The sequence below is a fragment of the Peromyscus maniculatus genome, chromosome 1 (genome assembly GCF_049852395.1).
Source record: "Peromyscus maniculatus bairdii isolate BWxNUB_F1_BW_parent chromosome 1, HU_Pman_BW_mat_3.1, whole genome shotgun sequence".
NCBI lineage: Eukaryota > Metazoa > Chordata > Mammalia > Rodentia > Cricetidae > Peromyscus > Peromyscus maniculatus.
Genome location: NC_134852.1, coordinates 130,154,072 through 130,171,628, shown reverse-complemented (window position 1 = coordinate 130,171,628; position 17,557 = coordinate 130,154,072). Strand labels below are relative to the sequence as shown.

At 44.3% G+C, this 17,557-nt stretch overlaps 1 protein-coding gene across 1 annotated transcript in view; it reads left to right on the top strand.

The window, feature by feature from the left end:
* Dnah3 (dynein axonemal heavy chain 3) overlaps positions 1 to 17,557 on the top strand; it is a 165,125-nt gene that overhangs the window by 55,703 nt on the left and 91,865 nt on the right. The window contains exons 24-32 of the mRNA XM_042282688.2: positions 157 to 358; positions 1,562 to 1,654; positions 3,135 to 3,245; positions 7,086 to 7,200; positions 9,285 to 9,483; positions 11,844 to 11,952; positions 12,154 to 12,267; positions 13,515 to 13,691; positions 17,372 to 17,463. Coding sequence (XP_042138622.1) covers positions 157 to 358; positions 1,562 to 1,654; positions 3,135 to 3,245; positions 7,086 to 7,200; positions 9,285 to 9,483; positions 11,844 to 11,952; positions 12,154 to 12,267; positions 13,515 to 13,691; positions 17,372 to 17,463 — 1,212 coding nt within the window. The remainder of the gene's footprint in view (positions 1 to 156; positions 359 to 1,561; positions 1,655 to 3,134; positions 3,246 to 7,085; positions 7,201 to 9,284; positions 9,484 to 11,843; positions 11,953 to 12,153; positions 12,268 to 13,514; positions 13,692 to 17,371; positions 17,464 to 17,557) is intronic.

Genomic DNA, 17,557 nt, shown 5'->3' with positions numbered 1-17,557 from the left:
AGGTGGGTGATGGAGGAGAGGAGCCAGGCCTAGAAAAGACCTTGGGATGCAGCTAGTAATCACCCAGGAGGATCCATCTGTCAGGAGCATCTACTTGCTGGAAATTCAGTCCTCAAAAGAGCTCCCTGTGACCACATTTTCTTTACTTTGAAATAGGTTCTTCTTCCTGTCAAATGATGAACTTCTGGAGATCTTGTCCGAGACAAAGGACCCACTCCGTGTGCAGCCACACTTGAAGAAGTGCTTTGAAGGAATCGCCAAGCTGGAGTTCACAGACAATCTGGAAATCCTGGGCATGATCAGCTCAGAAAAAGAAACTGTTCCCTTCATACAGACAATCTACCCAGCAAAAGCCAAAGTAATCCCCCTGTGTGTTTGAGGGGGGAGCTCTTTTCTCCACAGTAGAACAAACCAGAGCAGGGGTTCCCTGGGCTAAGCTTTTGGACTCTAGTTTGGAGTGTGGAACAGTTGGGTTCCATAACTTAATAACTAAATCATTTTGAAGTTACTCCAACTTCTGGGCCTCAGTTTATCCATCTCTAAGATGGGGATTATATTGTAGGCCATGGGACAAATAAAACCATGGAATGATCTTGAATAAAGTTGATGCAGTAGCAGAGATCAGATTCCAGGTGACCTGATGATGCTTTCAGAGCCCAGGTAGACAACAATCCAGTCACACAAAACATAGAATCAATGAGAAATCTCACACACACCCAACCTGGCTTTTCATATGTACATCTTTTGGGGAGGGGAATGCAGGGTCTCACTTATTTAGCCCTGGCTGGCCTTAAGCTTGAGATCCTCTTTTTTTGACTTCCTGGGTGCTGAGATTACAGAGGGTGCTGCCACTTCAAGTCATATGGCCTTTGATAATGAGTAAAATGTAAGTGATTCCCAGCCCTGTGGAAAAGAGGAGCATCCGAAGAGGGCATACTGTTCTTGCAGGGGACCGAATTGCAGTGCCTAGCACCTCTGTCCATCGGCTCACAACTGTCTGTAACTCCATTTCCAAGGGATGTCACGCCTCTGGTCACCTCAGGCATCTGCACTCACATGTACACATCCATGCACAGACATATGTGCATGCAATAAAATATAAAAAGGAGAAACTTATTTTATTAATAAGAATAAAGATTTCATTTGCCTCCTGAGAAGCTGTTGGCTTGAGAAAATTATATGAAGGGACATGTATCAAATATTTCCTAGAGCAGGCCAGGTGGTGGTGGTGCAAGCCTTTAATCCCAGCACTCGGGAGGCAGAGCCAGGCAGATCTCCGTGAGTTCGAGGCCAGCCTGATCTACAGAGTGAGTTCCAGGACAGGCACCAAAACTACACAGAAAAACCCTGTCTTGAAAAACAAACAAACAAACAAAATTTCTAGAGGAAACACACTTCCTAGACAACTGTTAATAAGCATAAAGCAATCAGTCAAAGAATATTGACTTGAAGAGGCGGCAACCCCCGAATCTGGCTCCAGAAAGAGATCTGGATGCCTGCCACAGTCTCTGTCCAGCTTTGATTGACAGTTGCTGCCTCCCGCTGTTGTATTTCCCCCCAGGGCATGGTGGAAAAGTGGCTGCAGCAGGTGGAGAAGGTGATGCTGTCCAGCATGCGGCAAGTTATTGGAAATGGGATTGAAGCTTATGCCCAGGTAAACAGGAATTAGGGTACTACAAAGGAAGCTTTGGGGAGTGGTTTGGATGGGTCAGGTCCCCCTTCCTCTCTGAGCCTCTGGGTCCTTTGCCTGTGAATCTAGGGCAATGGGCAGTTTTCTGGCAGAGTTGGCTGGTAGATGCAGGTAATGGAAGAGAAGGGTTACCTAGAGCCCTCTGGTGATGGGGGTGGGTGGGAGTAGGGGCTTTACTTCCTGTCACATGGGATTTGTGGCTTCATTTAGCTCCCCTTCCAAGTAGGCATTCACTTGGATCACCTGGGAGTGGCAGTCTAGTCCCTAAAGGCCTTAATGGACACAAGGATGACAGAAGGCCTAAGGAAAAACAACCTATCGGGACAAATCTTTGGCTCATCTGGACAGTATCTGAGTTTTGTCTCCTCTTTCAGTGTGTGTCTTACTCCCAGGCTCTACCCCCATGGTTAGAATCCATCTATCAAACAAACATGTGCAACCAATGCCTTTTCACAAAGGTCCTCAAGACCAACCTTGCTGTCCCATGTGGTAGATTTTGAAATCTAAATCAATGCCATTTTCTATTAAAAAAAAAAATTCTGAGTCACAGAGCAAGAGCTACCAGTGTGACATTGGCCATCAGGAGTCCACGCTTTTTCTATACAAGGCCAAGAGAACACACACACACACACACACACACACACACACACACACACACACACACACACACACACACCTCTGTGGGCCACACTCTGGCTGTGGTATCTAACTCTATCTTTTCAGCAGGAAAGCATTGTAGACAGTATATAAATGATAAACATGGCTGTGTTCTGATAAAAACTGTTTACAACCTCCAGCAGACTTGATCCACAAGGTCTCATGAAGCCCAGGCTGACCTCCAACTTGCTATGCAGCCAAGGCCACCCTTGAACCTCTGATCCTCCTGCCTCCAACTCCCACATGCTGGGATTCTAGGCTTGCACCACCATGCCTGGTTTATGTGGTGCTGGGGCTAAACCCTGATCTTAAGTTTAGGAAACAAAAGCTGGGGAGGAGGATTTGGCTAAGAAAGCATGCCGCAACACCACAGTCTAATGCAGCCAGTAAAAGGGGAGGTGTGAGCATGTACTGTCTGAGCATGACCCTGATTATATTTTTAAAAAAATCAGTCTTGATGCAATGAAATAATGCAGAGTTGAGACTGTTTTGTTTTTCTTTTACACAATACTTGAGGGACAAAGACGTAAATCACTAATCCCAAACCTGGCATAGTGCTGCATGCCTTTAATCCCAGGATTCTGGTGGCAGAAGCAAGCAGAAAACTTTGTGAATTTGAGGCCAGCCTGGTCTACACAGTGAGTTCTAGGACTGAGAGAGGACTTTTGTTTTACTATCATGATGAGGTGTGTGTGGTGGGGAAGGGGGAGGGCAGGTAGTTGTAGAAAGCCAGTTTAAAACACACACAAAGAACTGATTCTACAGTAACCCCACTGTTCCTTCCCAGGTCCCTCGTGACAGCTGGGTCTTGCAGTGGCCTGGCCAGGTAGTTATCTGTGTCTCCTCCATCTTCTGGACCAAAGAGGTGTCTGAAGCCCTAGTTGAAGGCACCATGCCAGTAAGTGAGCACACCTTAAAGCTTGCAGAGGAGAACCAACGTGAACTAGGATAGAGTAGCCATTTGGGGCATTTAGAACAGGGATCACAGAAGCCAGAGTTTCCATGGAGACAGTGAAGCAGGAAATCTGGATTTGAGAATCTCTTTGGTGCATACAGCTAGCCTCATGGTTTTTCCTATGTAGAAATTCTGAGCTGCAGGATGCTAAGTGTAACGAGCTCCTGCTTGCAGGAGTTACCTGAGAGACTTTCCAACAATTCTCCTTCCTGGGCCAGGAGGCCATGTTTCATGTTTGCCTCTCCCTCCCTGTATCTCTCTCTCTCTCTCTCTCTCTCTCTCTCTCTCTCTCTCTCTCTCTCTCTCTCTCTCTCTCTCTCTCTCTCCTCTCTCCTACTGCTCTGTTCTTTCCACCCCCAATCCAAACCAAGTCCACCCCCAGCTCTCCCTTCTGTTTTCTCTTGGAGACCTGGTGCACTTCCATCCTGCATATCCTCAGACCCAACCATGCATTTCCAGTTGATGTCAATGCTTCAGAATACAAGACCTGGTGGATGTGACACATAATCCCAGCACATTCACCTCTTGACTGTGTGGCCATGAGCAATTTACCAATCCAAGTGTCAGTCATCTCTCTAAAATTCAAGGAATTGTCACATCGAGTCATAGTCTAAGAGAGACCTAAACTATGACAACTGGCCAAGTAGAAAATACAAGGAGGATTGTTCCAGAGAGGAACTAGAAGGTGCACAGTAGAGTGGGATGTCGTTCAATAGTAGAGCATTTGCCTGGCATACACAAGGTCCTGGATCCATCCCCAGCCTTGGAAAGAGGAAGGAAAGGTGGAGCGCATTGCAGCAACCCTTTTAAACATTATTTTAATATTTGCAATATCATTCCACACAAAAGGAGTAGAAATCCAAGTTTTGACAGGTTTATTTGGAAGGGATATCTATATACATCATAACTTACATCAATAGTGCATGACAAATGAACTGGTTAGCTTTGTCTTCTTTTACAAATCCTTCCACTGCCTCAACTCTGAGTATTATAGATTGCAATCCTATCTTGTGCTAAGCACAAATTCCAAATTAAAACTATATAATTTACATAAAACCCATTAGTATAACAATTCAGTTTAACATGCAGGAACATAATGACTTAACATATTGATAAAACGGCAGAAAACAAGTTGCCACAATGCCATTGGCACTGTGTAAGCCTGAGGATGCTGTCACCTATCTGTAAAAAAAAAGGCTGACTCTGTCTTGAATCCATAACTAACCCATTTGACAAGCACCAAGGAGTCTCAGATTCTTAATGTGAGCCTGTAGTCTGGCTTGGAGGACAACTGTGGAGTGGGTAAGGGAGTTCCAGAGCACTGGGGGGGCATCCCCATCACCAAGGGCCTTTCAAACAGCAATTCATGGACAATGAAGGCTTGAGGAACCTCTTTATTTCTACATGCTGGGCACATTATTACTAACAATAGCACTACTATTTGCAGGGTGCTTTATTCACATCAGACATTGTGTCCATGCTTCTCAAACCCCATCTCAACCCTCAGGAGAGCTTTCTGGCTGAGTTGTAATCATACAGATTTCATACACCTGGACACTCTGAGAAGCTACAAACCACAGTGCTAGAAAACTGATATGGTGGAAGCTGAATTCGGGTGGTCTCCCTTTTTTTAAATTTCTTTTCAAGGTCCATTTTTTACTTTTTAACCTCTTCATTTTGAAATATCAGGCTTTTATATAATATCACAAATATAATACAAAAATTCTCCTATACTGTAGAGGGAAGTTTCTCCCGTCCTGCCTTGCCCAGCAGTCCAGATGAATCTCTCCCACCCCTGATCCAGCAGCTGCTTATAAAATAATCACTCAGAGTCTTATATCAATTACAAACTGTATGGCCTATGGCTTCAGCTTCTTGCTAGCTAGCTCTTTCATTTTAAATTAAACCATTTCTATAAATCTATATGCTGCCTATAGATGTATCAGTCTTATTATTAGATAAGAAACACAGAGCCAAATGCAGAGTCAAAAGCCCAAGAAGTCAGAGCAGTAGTAAGAGCTGATACTAAAAACCCTTCTTCTTACCCTTCTTGCCTCTGCTGTCCTTCGCCTCAGCAAGTGACCTACTTCCTGTGTATCTGGTTTTTTTTTATTGACTTTCTGTTTTGTCTTTTCATTGGTTGTAAACCCAAACACATGACCTCCTTGTCTCTGCCTGTCTATATAGACCTTCAGGTCTTTTATGGTTGGTATTGAGATTAAAGGCATGTGTCTCCATGTTGGCTATATCTTTGAACACACAGAGATCTGTTTGTCATGTGATCGGGATTAAAGGTATGTGCCACCACCCCCTGGCTTCTGTTATGGCTTGGTATTAGCTCTGACCTCTTGGGCTTTTAACTCTGCATTTGGCTCTGTGTTTCTTATTTAATAAGACTGTTCATCAACAGTTGCCACATGGCTGTGGCATTACTCCTTCAGTGGCAGCTCATGTGTCTCTCTCAACTCTGGCCTTCTCTCTGTATCTCTGCTTGGATTTCCTGCCTGGCTGTAAGCTTTCTTGCCACAAGCTCAAACAGTTTTATTTATTATCCAATGGGAGCCACATCATACAGCATACAGAAAGACATCCCACAGCACTGTATCTTTTTTTTTTCTAAGATTTATTTATGTATTATGTATACAGTGTTCTGCCTGCATGTATCCCTTCAGGCCAGAAGAGGGAGCCAGATCTCATTATAGATGGTTGTGAGCCACCATGTGGTTGCAGGGAATTAAACTCAGGACCTCTGGAAGAGCAGCCAGTGCTCTTAACCTCTGAGCCATCTCTGCAGCCCCTATATCCTTTATCTAGATCCTTCAGATGTGACCATCAGGGATAATCAAAATATAATGATCCAAATCAGGAAATCAACAATGATCTATTACTATATAGACCTTTTAACTTTGCCAATTTAATCATTACCCTATTAAAGGTCTAGCCTTTTCCTAGGCCAAGACTCTGTTCAGGGTTACATGCTGCATATTTTTCCTCCTCCTCCTTTTTGTAAGTGAGGTAATGTCTTCCTATGTAGCCCAGGCTATTCCCCTCCTGCCTCAGTCACCCAGGTGCTGTGATTCATGGATAAAGATGAATGTCCTGTCCATCTGTCCAGCATGTCCTATTCCCCGTGTCTTGTTTGATCTGAGAAAGTTTCTTTTTCTCTTTTGCTAATTCAAGATTACTGTACAATATATGTATAGTAAAACTCACAAAGCCGGGCGCCAGTGGCACACACCTTTAATCCCAGCACTGGGGAGGCAGAGGCAGGTGGATCTCTGTGAGTTCAAGGCCAGCCTGGGCTACAGAGTGAGTTCCAGGAAAGGTGTAAAGCTATACAGAGAAACCCTGTCTTGGGGAAAAAAAAAAAAAAAAAAAAAAAAAAAAACCTCACCTATTTTGGCAAACAGTTCTGTTTTGACAAGTGCATGCAATTCTGTAAGCACAGTCACGTGCAAGATGAGGAACAGCTCTTCATCAGCCAAATTGCCTTCACCCCCTCACAGTCAGATTTTCTTTAAGCATCTGCAATTGTACATTTCTGCCCCTAAAGTTTTGTCTTTCCCACAGTGTTACCAAAATAAAACAGGGTGGTGTGGCCTCTTTTGACTAGCAGAAGATTCACTTTGAGGTTAAAGTATGAGACGAGGGAAAGGATGATTTGGAGGATGACATCCAGGTCTGGCTTGGACCTTTGGATGTCAGATGATGTCAGCCTTCAAGATGGAAACTGCTGGAGGAGAATCCACCTTGACTGAACGTTTCTTCCTGTGCCCTGGCCAGGACTTTCTGAAGAAGAGTAATGACCAGATCGCGCAGATTGTCAAGCTGGTGCGAGGGAAGCTGAGCAGTGGGGCGAGGCTCACTCTTGGGGCCCTCACTGTCATCGATGTCCACGGTAAGAATACAGACTCTGGGTGTTGCTCAGTCCAGAAACAGCAGCTGGCTGGGCATGTCTCTTGAGTCTCCGGAATAGGATGCCTCAGGACTTCCCAGTCTGTCTGAGGGTAAGGAGGGCTCGGATGAGAAGCCAGGGCCAAAGGCCCCTCCCACCTCAGCCACTCCCGAAGCAGGCCTCTCATTTCCAAGAGACACCAGCTTGGTGAATGATTGCCTCATCAGCACAGGTGATGATGTTGAATATTCACCGGGTGTTGGGCTTTGTGCTGTTTACGTTTTTCTCATTTTCACAAACATTTCCCAAGCTCAGAAGCAGTTGTTAGAGAGGGCAATAATTTGCTGGCAAACACCACATTTGGAAGCGGTAAAGGCTCCTCTGTCTGCTTCCAAACCCAAGGGGCTGGGAATCGGCAGTGGTGCGGGGAGCGGTGGTGAGAGGAGCGGTGGTGAGAGACTGCCTTTGCGCTCTTCCTTAAACAAAACAGAGGGGGATGAGGAGGAGGAAGAATTGGGGTTTGTATGTAAAACAAACCACCTCCACACCCTTCCTCCGTCATCACCAAGGAAACCGGGGCTGGACCAGGCTGGTTGCCTGGGAACAAGGTCTTTCTTGCTCCTATACCAGCTAACTAGTGTGTCACAGCATCTATTCCCTTAGGACTGGTGTTCACTTCAGTCTGATTCCAGGCAGAGAGATGCCCATGAAATCAGGGAGAGAGGAGGGAGGATCTATTCCTCACATGGCCACAGACCCACCTGGTGGAGGTGATGAACACAGCCATGATTATGGCCTAGTGTCTCCTTGAGTGGCTAGGTTCTCAAATACACGCATGCATGAATGCACATACGTGTACTTGCACACACACGGCCTAGTGAAGATAGCTCCAGGTTGGTCCCTCACGCAGACCTGTAAGAGTCCACTCAGAGATCTCAACAGCTCTCATCCCATGAGCAACTAAAAGCCCACTAATGATTTCCACAAGCCTATGTCTCTCTTTGACTTCATGGATCATCACTGCAACTTAGCTTGGAAATTCTATGAGAGGAAGAAGGAAGCCAATAAATGTATTACCCAGCTGGTTCCTGAGGCTGGAAGGAAAGACGCCTCTAACCATGAATTCATGGGACACTTTCCCATGTGGACTCAGGTCAAGATGACACCAGTGTCCTACGGTATCCTAGAAGCCTGGAATGGGGCCCAAAATGTCATGTGTGACCTGACGTGTGAGCATTCAGGGTGTCTGTATTGCAAGCCTCTGGGTCAGTCCCAGCCCCACCCCCATGAGTTTCAGAACAGTAACATGAAGTAATACTTCTATAATATTTTCTACGTTGGACAGTTCTCTCTGGTGCTGGCCCTCTCTCACTCTCCCTGTATGTCTAGACACACAGTGTGTTTACATCGAGTCCTCCCAGCCATTCCAGGAGACAGAGAAGTTGAATAACTTTCCCAAAGTCACCAAGCTAGTTCATGGTGGAAGCAGAATTCGAACCCAAGTGTATCTGTTCTTTTCCTCACTGTTACAACAAAATATCTGGCCAAAGCAACTGAAGAAGGGAATGTTTATTCTGGCTCACAGTTTCGGGGTTCAGACTGCCCTGGTGGGGAAAGCACACAGCAGCAGGGATGTGGGACATCCACAGCGAAGCAGCAGTGAGCAGCAAGTGCTGGTGCTCAGCTAGCCGGCTCCTTTTTTATGCAGTCTAGGATAGGGCCCATCCCAGGGAGCAGTGCCACTCATGTTTACAGTGGATCTTCCACCTCTCTTAACCTCACCTAGATAATGCTTTTAGGTATGCCCAGAAGCTTGTCTCTTTAGTGGCTCTAGACTCAGTCAAGCTGACAGTATTAACCACTGCACCAGGCCACCTGATTTCAGAGCGCACGTTCAGTACCTCTACTCTACTTCCTGAGAGAAGGCAAAGTCCAGCTTGTGAAAGCTACTGCTGCCTGCAGGATGTTAGAGCCTGAATAGCAGAGACTGAGGACGTGGATAGCATCCTCTTCTGCCCGAGAAGTCGGTGAGGGTGGGTAATTCTGATGACTCCACGTATGGATGTCTCTGCATGGTATCCCATTAGCCCGTGATGTGGTGGCCAAACTGGCAGAGGATCAGGTCTTCAGTCTCAATGATTTCCAGTGGATTTCCCAGCTGCGGTACTACTGGGAGGCAAAGGACGTTCATGTGCAGATGATAACCACAGAAGCCTTGTATGGCTATGAGTACCTGGGCAACTCACCCCGTCTGGTGATCACTCCTCTCACAGACCGCTGCTACAGGTAAGCTCAGGAGTCCCACGCCGAAAGGATGGAAAGAGAATTTAGGAAGGAAAGGCACTGGGCAGGTCACAGTGTCTTAGGTCTGTTTCCTTCTATGTTTCAGTCTCACAGTTCAGAGTTTTTAGTTCTTAGCACCAACCACAAATGGAATTGGCTAGGAATGGGAACCCAGTAGGAACGCCAGTATGGAGAAATTCATTGGAACCAGTTAGCAGAACGCTGGTGTATGAATGAGATAGTCACATGTTGCTTCAGTAGAAAGCTCAGCAATAGCAACTTTCAGTGTGGTACCTGGAGAACACATGGCCATGGGATAGACCATGAAGGTCAAGACATAGAGAAGCAGGACTGGGGATCTGGCTGTGAGGGAGAGCATTTGACTAGCAAGCAGGCAAGGTCATTCTCAGCACTACGAGAAAATAAAACCAACACGATCCCAGGCAGGGCATCTCCAGCCTCTGTGTCCAGTCCGGTGGAGAGGAGGAGTTTCTCTTCACTTAGCGCAGTGCTTGGCCACTTTGCTCACAACTCCTTACATTAGGTACCTGCATTTCATTAACTTCCTAATGTTGTTGTGCTCGGATTTTCTGTGCTTTGTATATTTCCTTATAGTACAAATCTAGATTGTAAACATATTTCAAAGTATTATTCTTTAAGATTATTTAAATTTTTCCAATAATGTGTTTTCTTTTTATTAGCATATATTACTTATAGAATACAATGGTTTTGCGACACTTTCATGCAAAAATATACTGCATTTATAAGCATCCTTTCTTGTCTTTCCACCAACCTTCACTGACCCCTCTCTTCTTCCTAAGTAGTCACTTTTCTACTTTAATGTCTTTTTTTCTCCCAAATCTAAATCCCACACATGGGAGCAAACATGACTTTGTTTTCTCATTCTGTCTTTTTTTTTTTTTTTTTTTTTGCTTAACATGATAATCTCCAGCTCCAATCACTTTCCTACAGTTGACAGAATTTCATTCTTACTTAAGGCTGAATAAAACTCTTTTGTTATATATACTGCATTTTCTTTATCATCTATTCATGGACACCTCTGCTGATTTTTAATTTTGTTCTATAAATAGTATCATAGTAAACATGGATGTGCAAATATCTCTGAGGTACATTGTCTTGATTCTTTCAGGTATATCCCTAGCAATGCCATAGCTCGATTATACAGTAGTACTATTTTCAGTTTTTTTAGGAACCTCCACACTTGTTTCGAGAGTGGCTGCACAGAGTTAACGTTTCCTGCCAATGGTGTACAAATGTTAAATTCCCCACCTTCCCACACTTGTCCTTGTCCACGTTTGTTGTCGTTTGCGTTCTTGATGACAGCCATTCTGACTTGAGTGAATTTGGACTTCCTTAATGACTAAAGGCCCTGACTACCCACCACCTTTTTTTTTAAACATGTGTACCTCTTTTGAGAACTGTCCATTCAATTCATTTCCCCCTTTATTATCAATCCCTTGTTTTCTGATTTTAATTCATCATTCATTTATTCTGCTCATTATCCAGCAATTTCCTTTTGGAAAGACAGTCTATTGCACAGCCTTCAGATCTTCAGCATGATATTATAAATGACACACACGACAGAGTAATTATGACAAATGCCCATCATCTGACATAACCATCCATACTCCCCCTGTGCTGGGAGCAGCTATAATCTACTCATTCATCAAAAACCCTGACTACCACACACTATTATTAGCTATAGTCATAAAGAACAGTAATGGCTTGAACGCACCTGTGCACCATGCATGACATCAGCCAACCCTAAATCTAATTAGAGCTGTGGAAACAAGTTCAGAAAATAACAAGTTACCATGTCACTGAAGTTACAAAGACTCATTCCAAGGACTTTGGGATCAGTTTCCACATCATTCATTTCGAACATCTGCTTTGCACCTGTCGGATGCTGTGTTCTTTCACTGAGGATATGAACTTAACTAAAAGGTGGTTCCTAAGCTCAGGTCATACTCCAGTGGGACACATGTGTTTGTTGTCTCTATTCCATCAGTGCTGGTGAGCTCTGGAATGCAGGATTGAAGTCTTTTTCTCATTTCTGTTTGGTTTATTTAGATCCACCTAAGCATCCCATTATTCATTCAGTCATTCTTCTGGGCAACTGTGTATGGGTGGCCTCTGCCATGCACTAAGCTCTGTGCTAGGCTCTGAAATTGCAATGCTGAGCAAAACCAATTTTTTACAGTGATGATGTATTCATCACGTAATTGAAGGGGACATCTATTTGCAGAAGTCAAAATAAACAAAAGCCAGGACTGTATCTCAAGAGTTGCACACTGAGTTGCTGGTTTGGGTTTCGGTTTTTGTTGTTGTTTGTTTCCCTTTAGGACTCTAATGGGAGCTTTGAAGCTGAACCTTGGAGGTGCTCCAGAGGGTCCAGCAGGGACAGGCAAGACAGAGACCACCAAAGATCTGGCTAAAGCTTTGGCCAAGCAGGTATGGAAGTTCCATCTGTCTCTACCCTTTCTTCCTACCTCTCTCTGGACCCCAAGAGCAAGAAGTTCAAGATGATTTTGCCTAACAATCAAAGTGGGAGCCCAGTTCGCCTGGTAGAGTGGGGGAGGAGCCTTGCTCCTGGCTTCTGGTTCTGATTATTCAGCTATGAGGAAATTTACCCTGAATCCTTCCTCTTTCTAGTGTGTGGTCTTCAACTGCTCTGATGGTTTGGATTATAAAGCCATGGGGAAGTTCTTCAAGGGGCTGGCCCAAGCTGGAGCATGGGCCTGTTTTGATGAATTCAACAGGATTGAGGTAACTCTCCTTCTAGAGGATGTAACAAAGGGGTTGGACATGAAGGGGCCTTTTTCAGAGCTCCCAACTCTTAAGAACAGAGTCTGTGTCTTCTCTGTGGCCCTTGTGTGGAGTAGGTACTTATATACTAAACATAAACAGCTACACGGAGAGAGCATGTGTGTTTGAAACACATCCACCAACCTTCCTATCATATTCATCCATTCACTGATCCTTTCAGAATTTAGTTGGGCAGCTAGTGCATGCCAGTAACTGTATATGTTCATGAGGCAAAGGTGAATAAGATATGATCTTGCCTTTTAGATGGTTGTAACCCAATAAAAGGAATAAAAATTAAACAAAATATAATAGAAGTCTACAGTAGAGGTAAAAAAATAAAAAAAGTATAATTGATTCTATTTAGATAGAGAGTAGAAATCAGAAATATAAGCATGAGATTTGAACTGGTGGACAGTGAATGCCTCTTAGGTACCAGGAACCATGCTAAGATAAAGTACTATAGAAATGTCTTACCCATGCCGGGCGTGGTGGCGCACGCCTTTAATCCCAGCACTCGGGAGGCAGAGCCAGGCGGATCTCTGTGAGTTCGAGGCCAGCCTGGGCTACCAAGTGAGCTCCAGGAAAGGCACAAAGCTACACAGAGAAACCCTGTCTCGAAAAAACCAAAAAAAAAAAAAAAAAAAAAAAGAAAAGAAATGTCTTACCCACACACACTACACCATATATATAGCCAGATAAATCTTTCCCACCTGCTGGTACCCAAATAACCAGTCAGAGGCTTAATATTAATTACAAACTGTTTGGTCTATCACTCAGGATTCTTGATAGCTAGCTCTTTCATCTTAATCTATTTATATTAATCTATGTATTTCCACGTGGCTGTGGCATTACCAGTCTGCTGGCATGTTGCTCCTTGGGCAGCTGCATGGCATCCACCCTGACTCCACCCTCTTCTCTCTGTATCTCTCTTGGATTTCCAACCTGGCTATAGCCTGTCTTGCCATAGGCCAGAGTAGCTTCTTCATTAACCAGTGGTAGCAACACATATTCACAGCATACAGCAAGACCATCCCACAGCACACATATACACACAAACACACATTATTTTCCTTTTCTTTGCCAAAAGCCCCAAATCATACTTGTCATTTTGAGCATAAAAGTCTAGTTCTCAGGTGGCTGAGGTCCTTCCTTGCTGAGTGAGGGGGCATGCTGGCTGAGCACACCTCAGTGAGGTATTCTCTCCATAGGTGGAAGTACTGTCAGTGGTAGCCCAGCAGATTCTCAGCATCCAACAAGCCATTATCCGGAAGCTGAAGGTGTTCATCTTTGAAGGCACTGAGCTCTCACTGAACCCAACCTGTGCCGTCTTCATCACCATGAACCCTGGGTATGCTGGCAGGGCTGAGCTGCCAGATAACCTTAAGGTAAATGTTGGCACTGATTTATATAGCGTAGAAGTATTTATAGCATAGAAGCTTCTAGAAGCATGCTCCCAAAGATCTCATAGAGAGCCCAATAGAAGAAATAGCTAATAGTTCCAGGGTTAACATAATATTTGGTCTCAGAACACCTCCCCAACAAGATCTTACAGCAAGGAAGAATAAATGTATAAAGATGGATGGCAGTCAAGCTATAGTAAGAGTCAGTATTTCAGTTATCTGTGGTGGTCAGACAGCTGATAGACAGAGAAGTAGGCCAGGCATGGTAGAGACTGGTGAATGCTAAGGCACAGCCACCTCTTATCTCCAACCTACTACTGCCAAGAAGGAGTTGTTACATTTCATTGTTTTCTTCCAGGGAGGATAGAAATTAGTACTGTTACATGAAGTCATCTAATTTTTACATCTGGGCTTACAGCAAAAAGACAATTACTGAGGGTCAAACAAAGAGTGTCTATTTATGAGAGAACACCAAGTTTCAATGCAGAGAACTCTGGCAAACCTAGAATGAACATTATTGATCAACCCCTTTATTACTAAACTGATAAAACCCAAGTCATGTCCTTTCTAAAGCATACTGTTCTGACCCACTGGAGAAGAAGCAGAGTATGCATGTACCCAGCAGCTATTGTTGATCTGGCCTGAGCTACAGCCACTGTAACATCTAGAGGCCCTGTTGTTAGTGGAAGAAGGAAAGTGCCTCAGAAGGGGAAGAGAGAGAGAGACAAATAGGCTCTCTTCAATGGTAGATGGTCCTAGCTGGCCTTGGGATGCTGCTTTCATGGAAGCACAAATCCAAAGGATGTAAGATAAGATTAGGTCTTTTATGGAAACAATGTCTGCCACCCAGTTACTTGAAAAGAGTGACCAGAGAGAAAAACTTCTAGAACTGCTTCTTTGTGGATTTATCCACTCCCTTAGATGGAAATGATAAGAGGGATAGGATTGCATCCTCATCACTGACTTTAGTACATGTTGCTCTGTCGATGTAACCAACTGTCTTATTAACTAAGAAACACAGAATCAATGTAAAAGAGAAAGCCGAGAGGTCAGAGCTCAGAGCTAAAACCTTACCCTTCCTCCTGAGGTGCTCCTACCTTTCCGAAAAAGACCTACTTCCTGTGTGTATGTCTTTACATAGTCTTTCTGTTCTGCCTTCTCATTGGTTGTAAACCCAAACACGTGACTGCCTCGTCACTGCCTGTATGTACAGCCCTCCAGGTCTTAAAGCTGTGTGTCTCCAATGCTGGCTGTATCCCTGAACACACAGAGATCCACCTAGCTCTTCTACCAAGTGCTGGGATTAAAGGCATGTGGTGCCACCACCGCGACGCTCTGTCTATGGCTCTAATAGCTCTGACCCCCGGGCAACTTTATTTATTAACATACAATTAAAATCACATTTCAGTACAAAAAAAATACCACCATATTGCTCTACCTGCTAGAAATGCATTGTGATTACAATCCAGGAAATCTTATTCAGATAGACCACTTTTCTCTCAGAGTAGAAAATAGGCAGGAAGATCTTTCAAGTGCTCCTCCCCTGTAGGTTGAGGCCCCAGTTTGCTTTCTTTTACTTCAATAAAACATTGACCAAACCAACTTGTGGGAGTGTGGTGATTTGAAAGAAAATGCCCCACAAAAGGAGTGGTCCTATTAGAAGGTGTGGCCTTGTTGGAGGAAGTGTGTTACTGTGGAGACAGGCTTTAAGGTATCATATGTGCTCAAGCCATGCCCAGTGAGACAGACCACTTCCTGTTACCTGTGAGTCAAGATGTAAGAACTCTCAGCTCCTTCTCTAGCACCATGTCTGCTTGCATACAGCCTTGCTTCCCGCCATGATGATAATGGACTAAAACCTCTGAACTGTAAGTGAGCCACCACAATGAAATGTTTTTCCTTTATGAGATGCCATGGTTATGGTCTCTTCACAGCAATTGAAACCCTAAGACAGGGAGGAAAGGGCTTATTTAGCTTATACCTCCAAGTCATGGTCCATCTTTGAGGGAATTCAGGGCAAAAATTCAATCAAGAAACTGAGGTAGAAATTGAAGCAGAAATCGTTGGAGAAACACTGCTTACTGGCCTCCCTGGCTTACTCAGTTACCTTTCTTTTATAGCTCAGGCTAGGAATGGCCCTCTCACAGTGAACTAGGCCCTTTCATATCAATCAGAAATCAAAAAAATGCCCTCATACACATGCCCATAGGCCAATCTGATAGAGGCAATTCTTAAATTGAGATTCCCCTCTACCAAGGTCTGTCTAGGTTAATTGACATAGGCTAGTGAGTGTCAAATTAGAATTTGGACCTCCATTTCTCTTTTTAATAACCCAGGTGTGGTAGCTACTCTTTGCACTCACCCTAACCAATAGCCATGTTAGACCTGTACAAGAAACTCTCATGAGACAGACATTATAGGAAGTAGAAAGCAATGGTGTGAGGAAACCTGTTAGACCTCTCTCTCTCTCTCTCTCTCTCTCTCTCTCTCTCTCTCTCTCTCTCTCTCTCTCTCTCTCCCTCTCTCTCCCCAGCTGTAAATGTTATATAAGTTCTAAGATAAATATAGAATGGCTATTGTTCATTGGTTACTAACTATGGGTGTCTTAGTTAAGGTTTCCATCGCTGTGAAGAGACACCATGACCATGGCAACTCTTATAGAGGGAAACATTTTTTTTTTTCGAGACAGGGTTTCTCTGTGTAGCTTTGGAGCCTGTCCTGGAACCCACTTTGCAGCCCAGGCTGGCCTTGAACTCACAGAGATCCACCTGCCTCTGCCTCCTGAGTACTGGGATTAAAGGCATGCGCTACCACTTCCTGACAAGGGAAACATTTAATTGTGGTGGCTCACTTACAGTTCAGAGGTTTAGTCCATTATCAGCATGGCGGGAAGCAAGGCAGCATGCAGGCGGATATGGTGCTGGAGAAGGAGCTGAGAGTGCTTACATCTTGATCAGCAGGCAACAGAAGGAAACTGAGATACTGGGCGTGGCTTGAGCATATACAAGATCTCAAAGCCCACCTCCACAGTGGCATACTTTTTCCAACAGGACCACACCCACTCCAACAAGGCCACACCTCCTAATAGTGCCACTCCCTTTGGAGGCCATTTTCCTTCAAACCACCACAATGGGCTACATTTGTTTGTGAACACTTCACTGATACTGTATCATTTGTCCTCAGGATAGTTCTACAAAGGCCTAAAGCTATTAGTTCATTTTGATGAAAAAATATTGAAGTTTCAGATTATGAAACTTGCCCAAACTGGTCTATATCAGAACAGGAATCAAATCCACTTTTGCCTGATTTCAGAATTCTCATGTTGCATGGTGGTCTTACATTCCTAAATGACATCTGATATCTGACGGAATGCTGGGAAGCTAAGTGATGCTATAAGATGTCCTCATTTGATACAGAGTGAAGTATGGTTGTGAAACCAACTTCTAGAACCTTCCACACAGGTCTGAGAGACCCAGGGTAATAGCACATAACTTAGTCAAAGTCAGTGCAGAGGTTGTCTGCATTAACATTTCCTCTGACCCTCCTCCCCTCGAATGTCAATGGGTTGGCTGGATGATCACATGACTTCTCATTGTCTCCGTGGATGGGCCTCCTCTACGTATTCATTTTGTGTGCTCTATTTTAATTGGCTATTTCCTTTTCAGGCCTTATTCCGAACAGTGGCCATGATGGTGCCAGATTACGCTCTCATTGGCGAAATCTCCCTCTATTCTATGGGCTTTCTGGACTCTAGGAGGTGTGTCACATTTGTTTTCCAATAGGTTCTAGATGCCCTTAAAGAGAGACTTTGTGTATGGTAGATTCAAGGTAGATCACCGGGGGAAAGAATA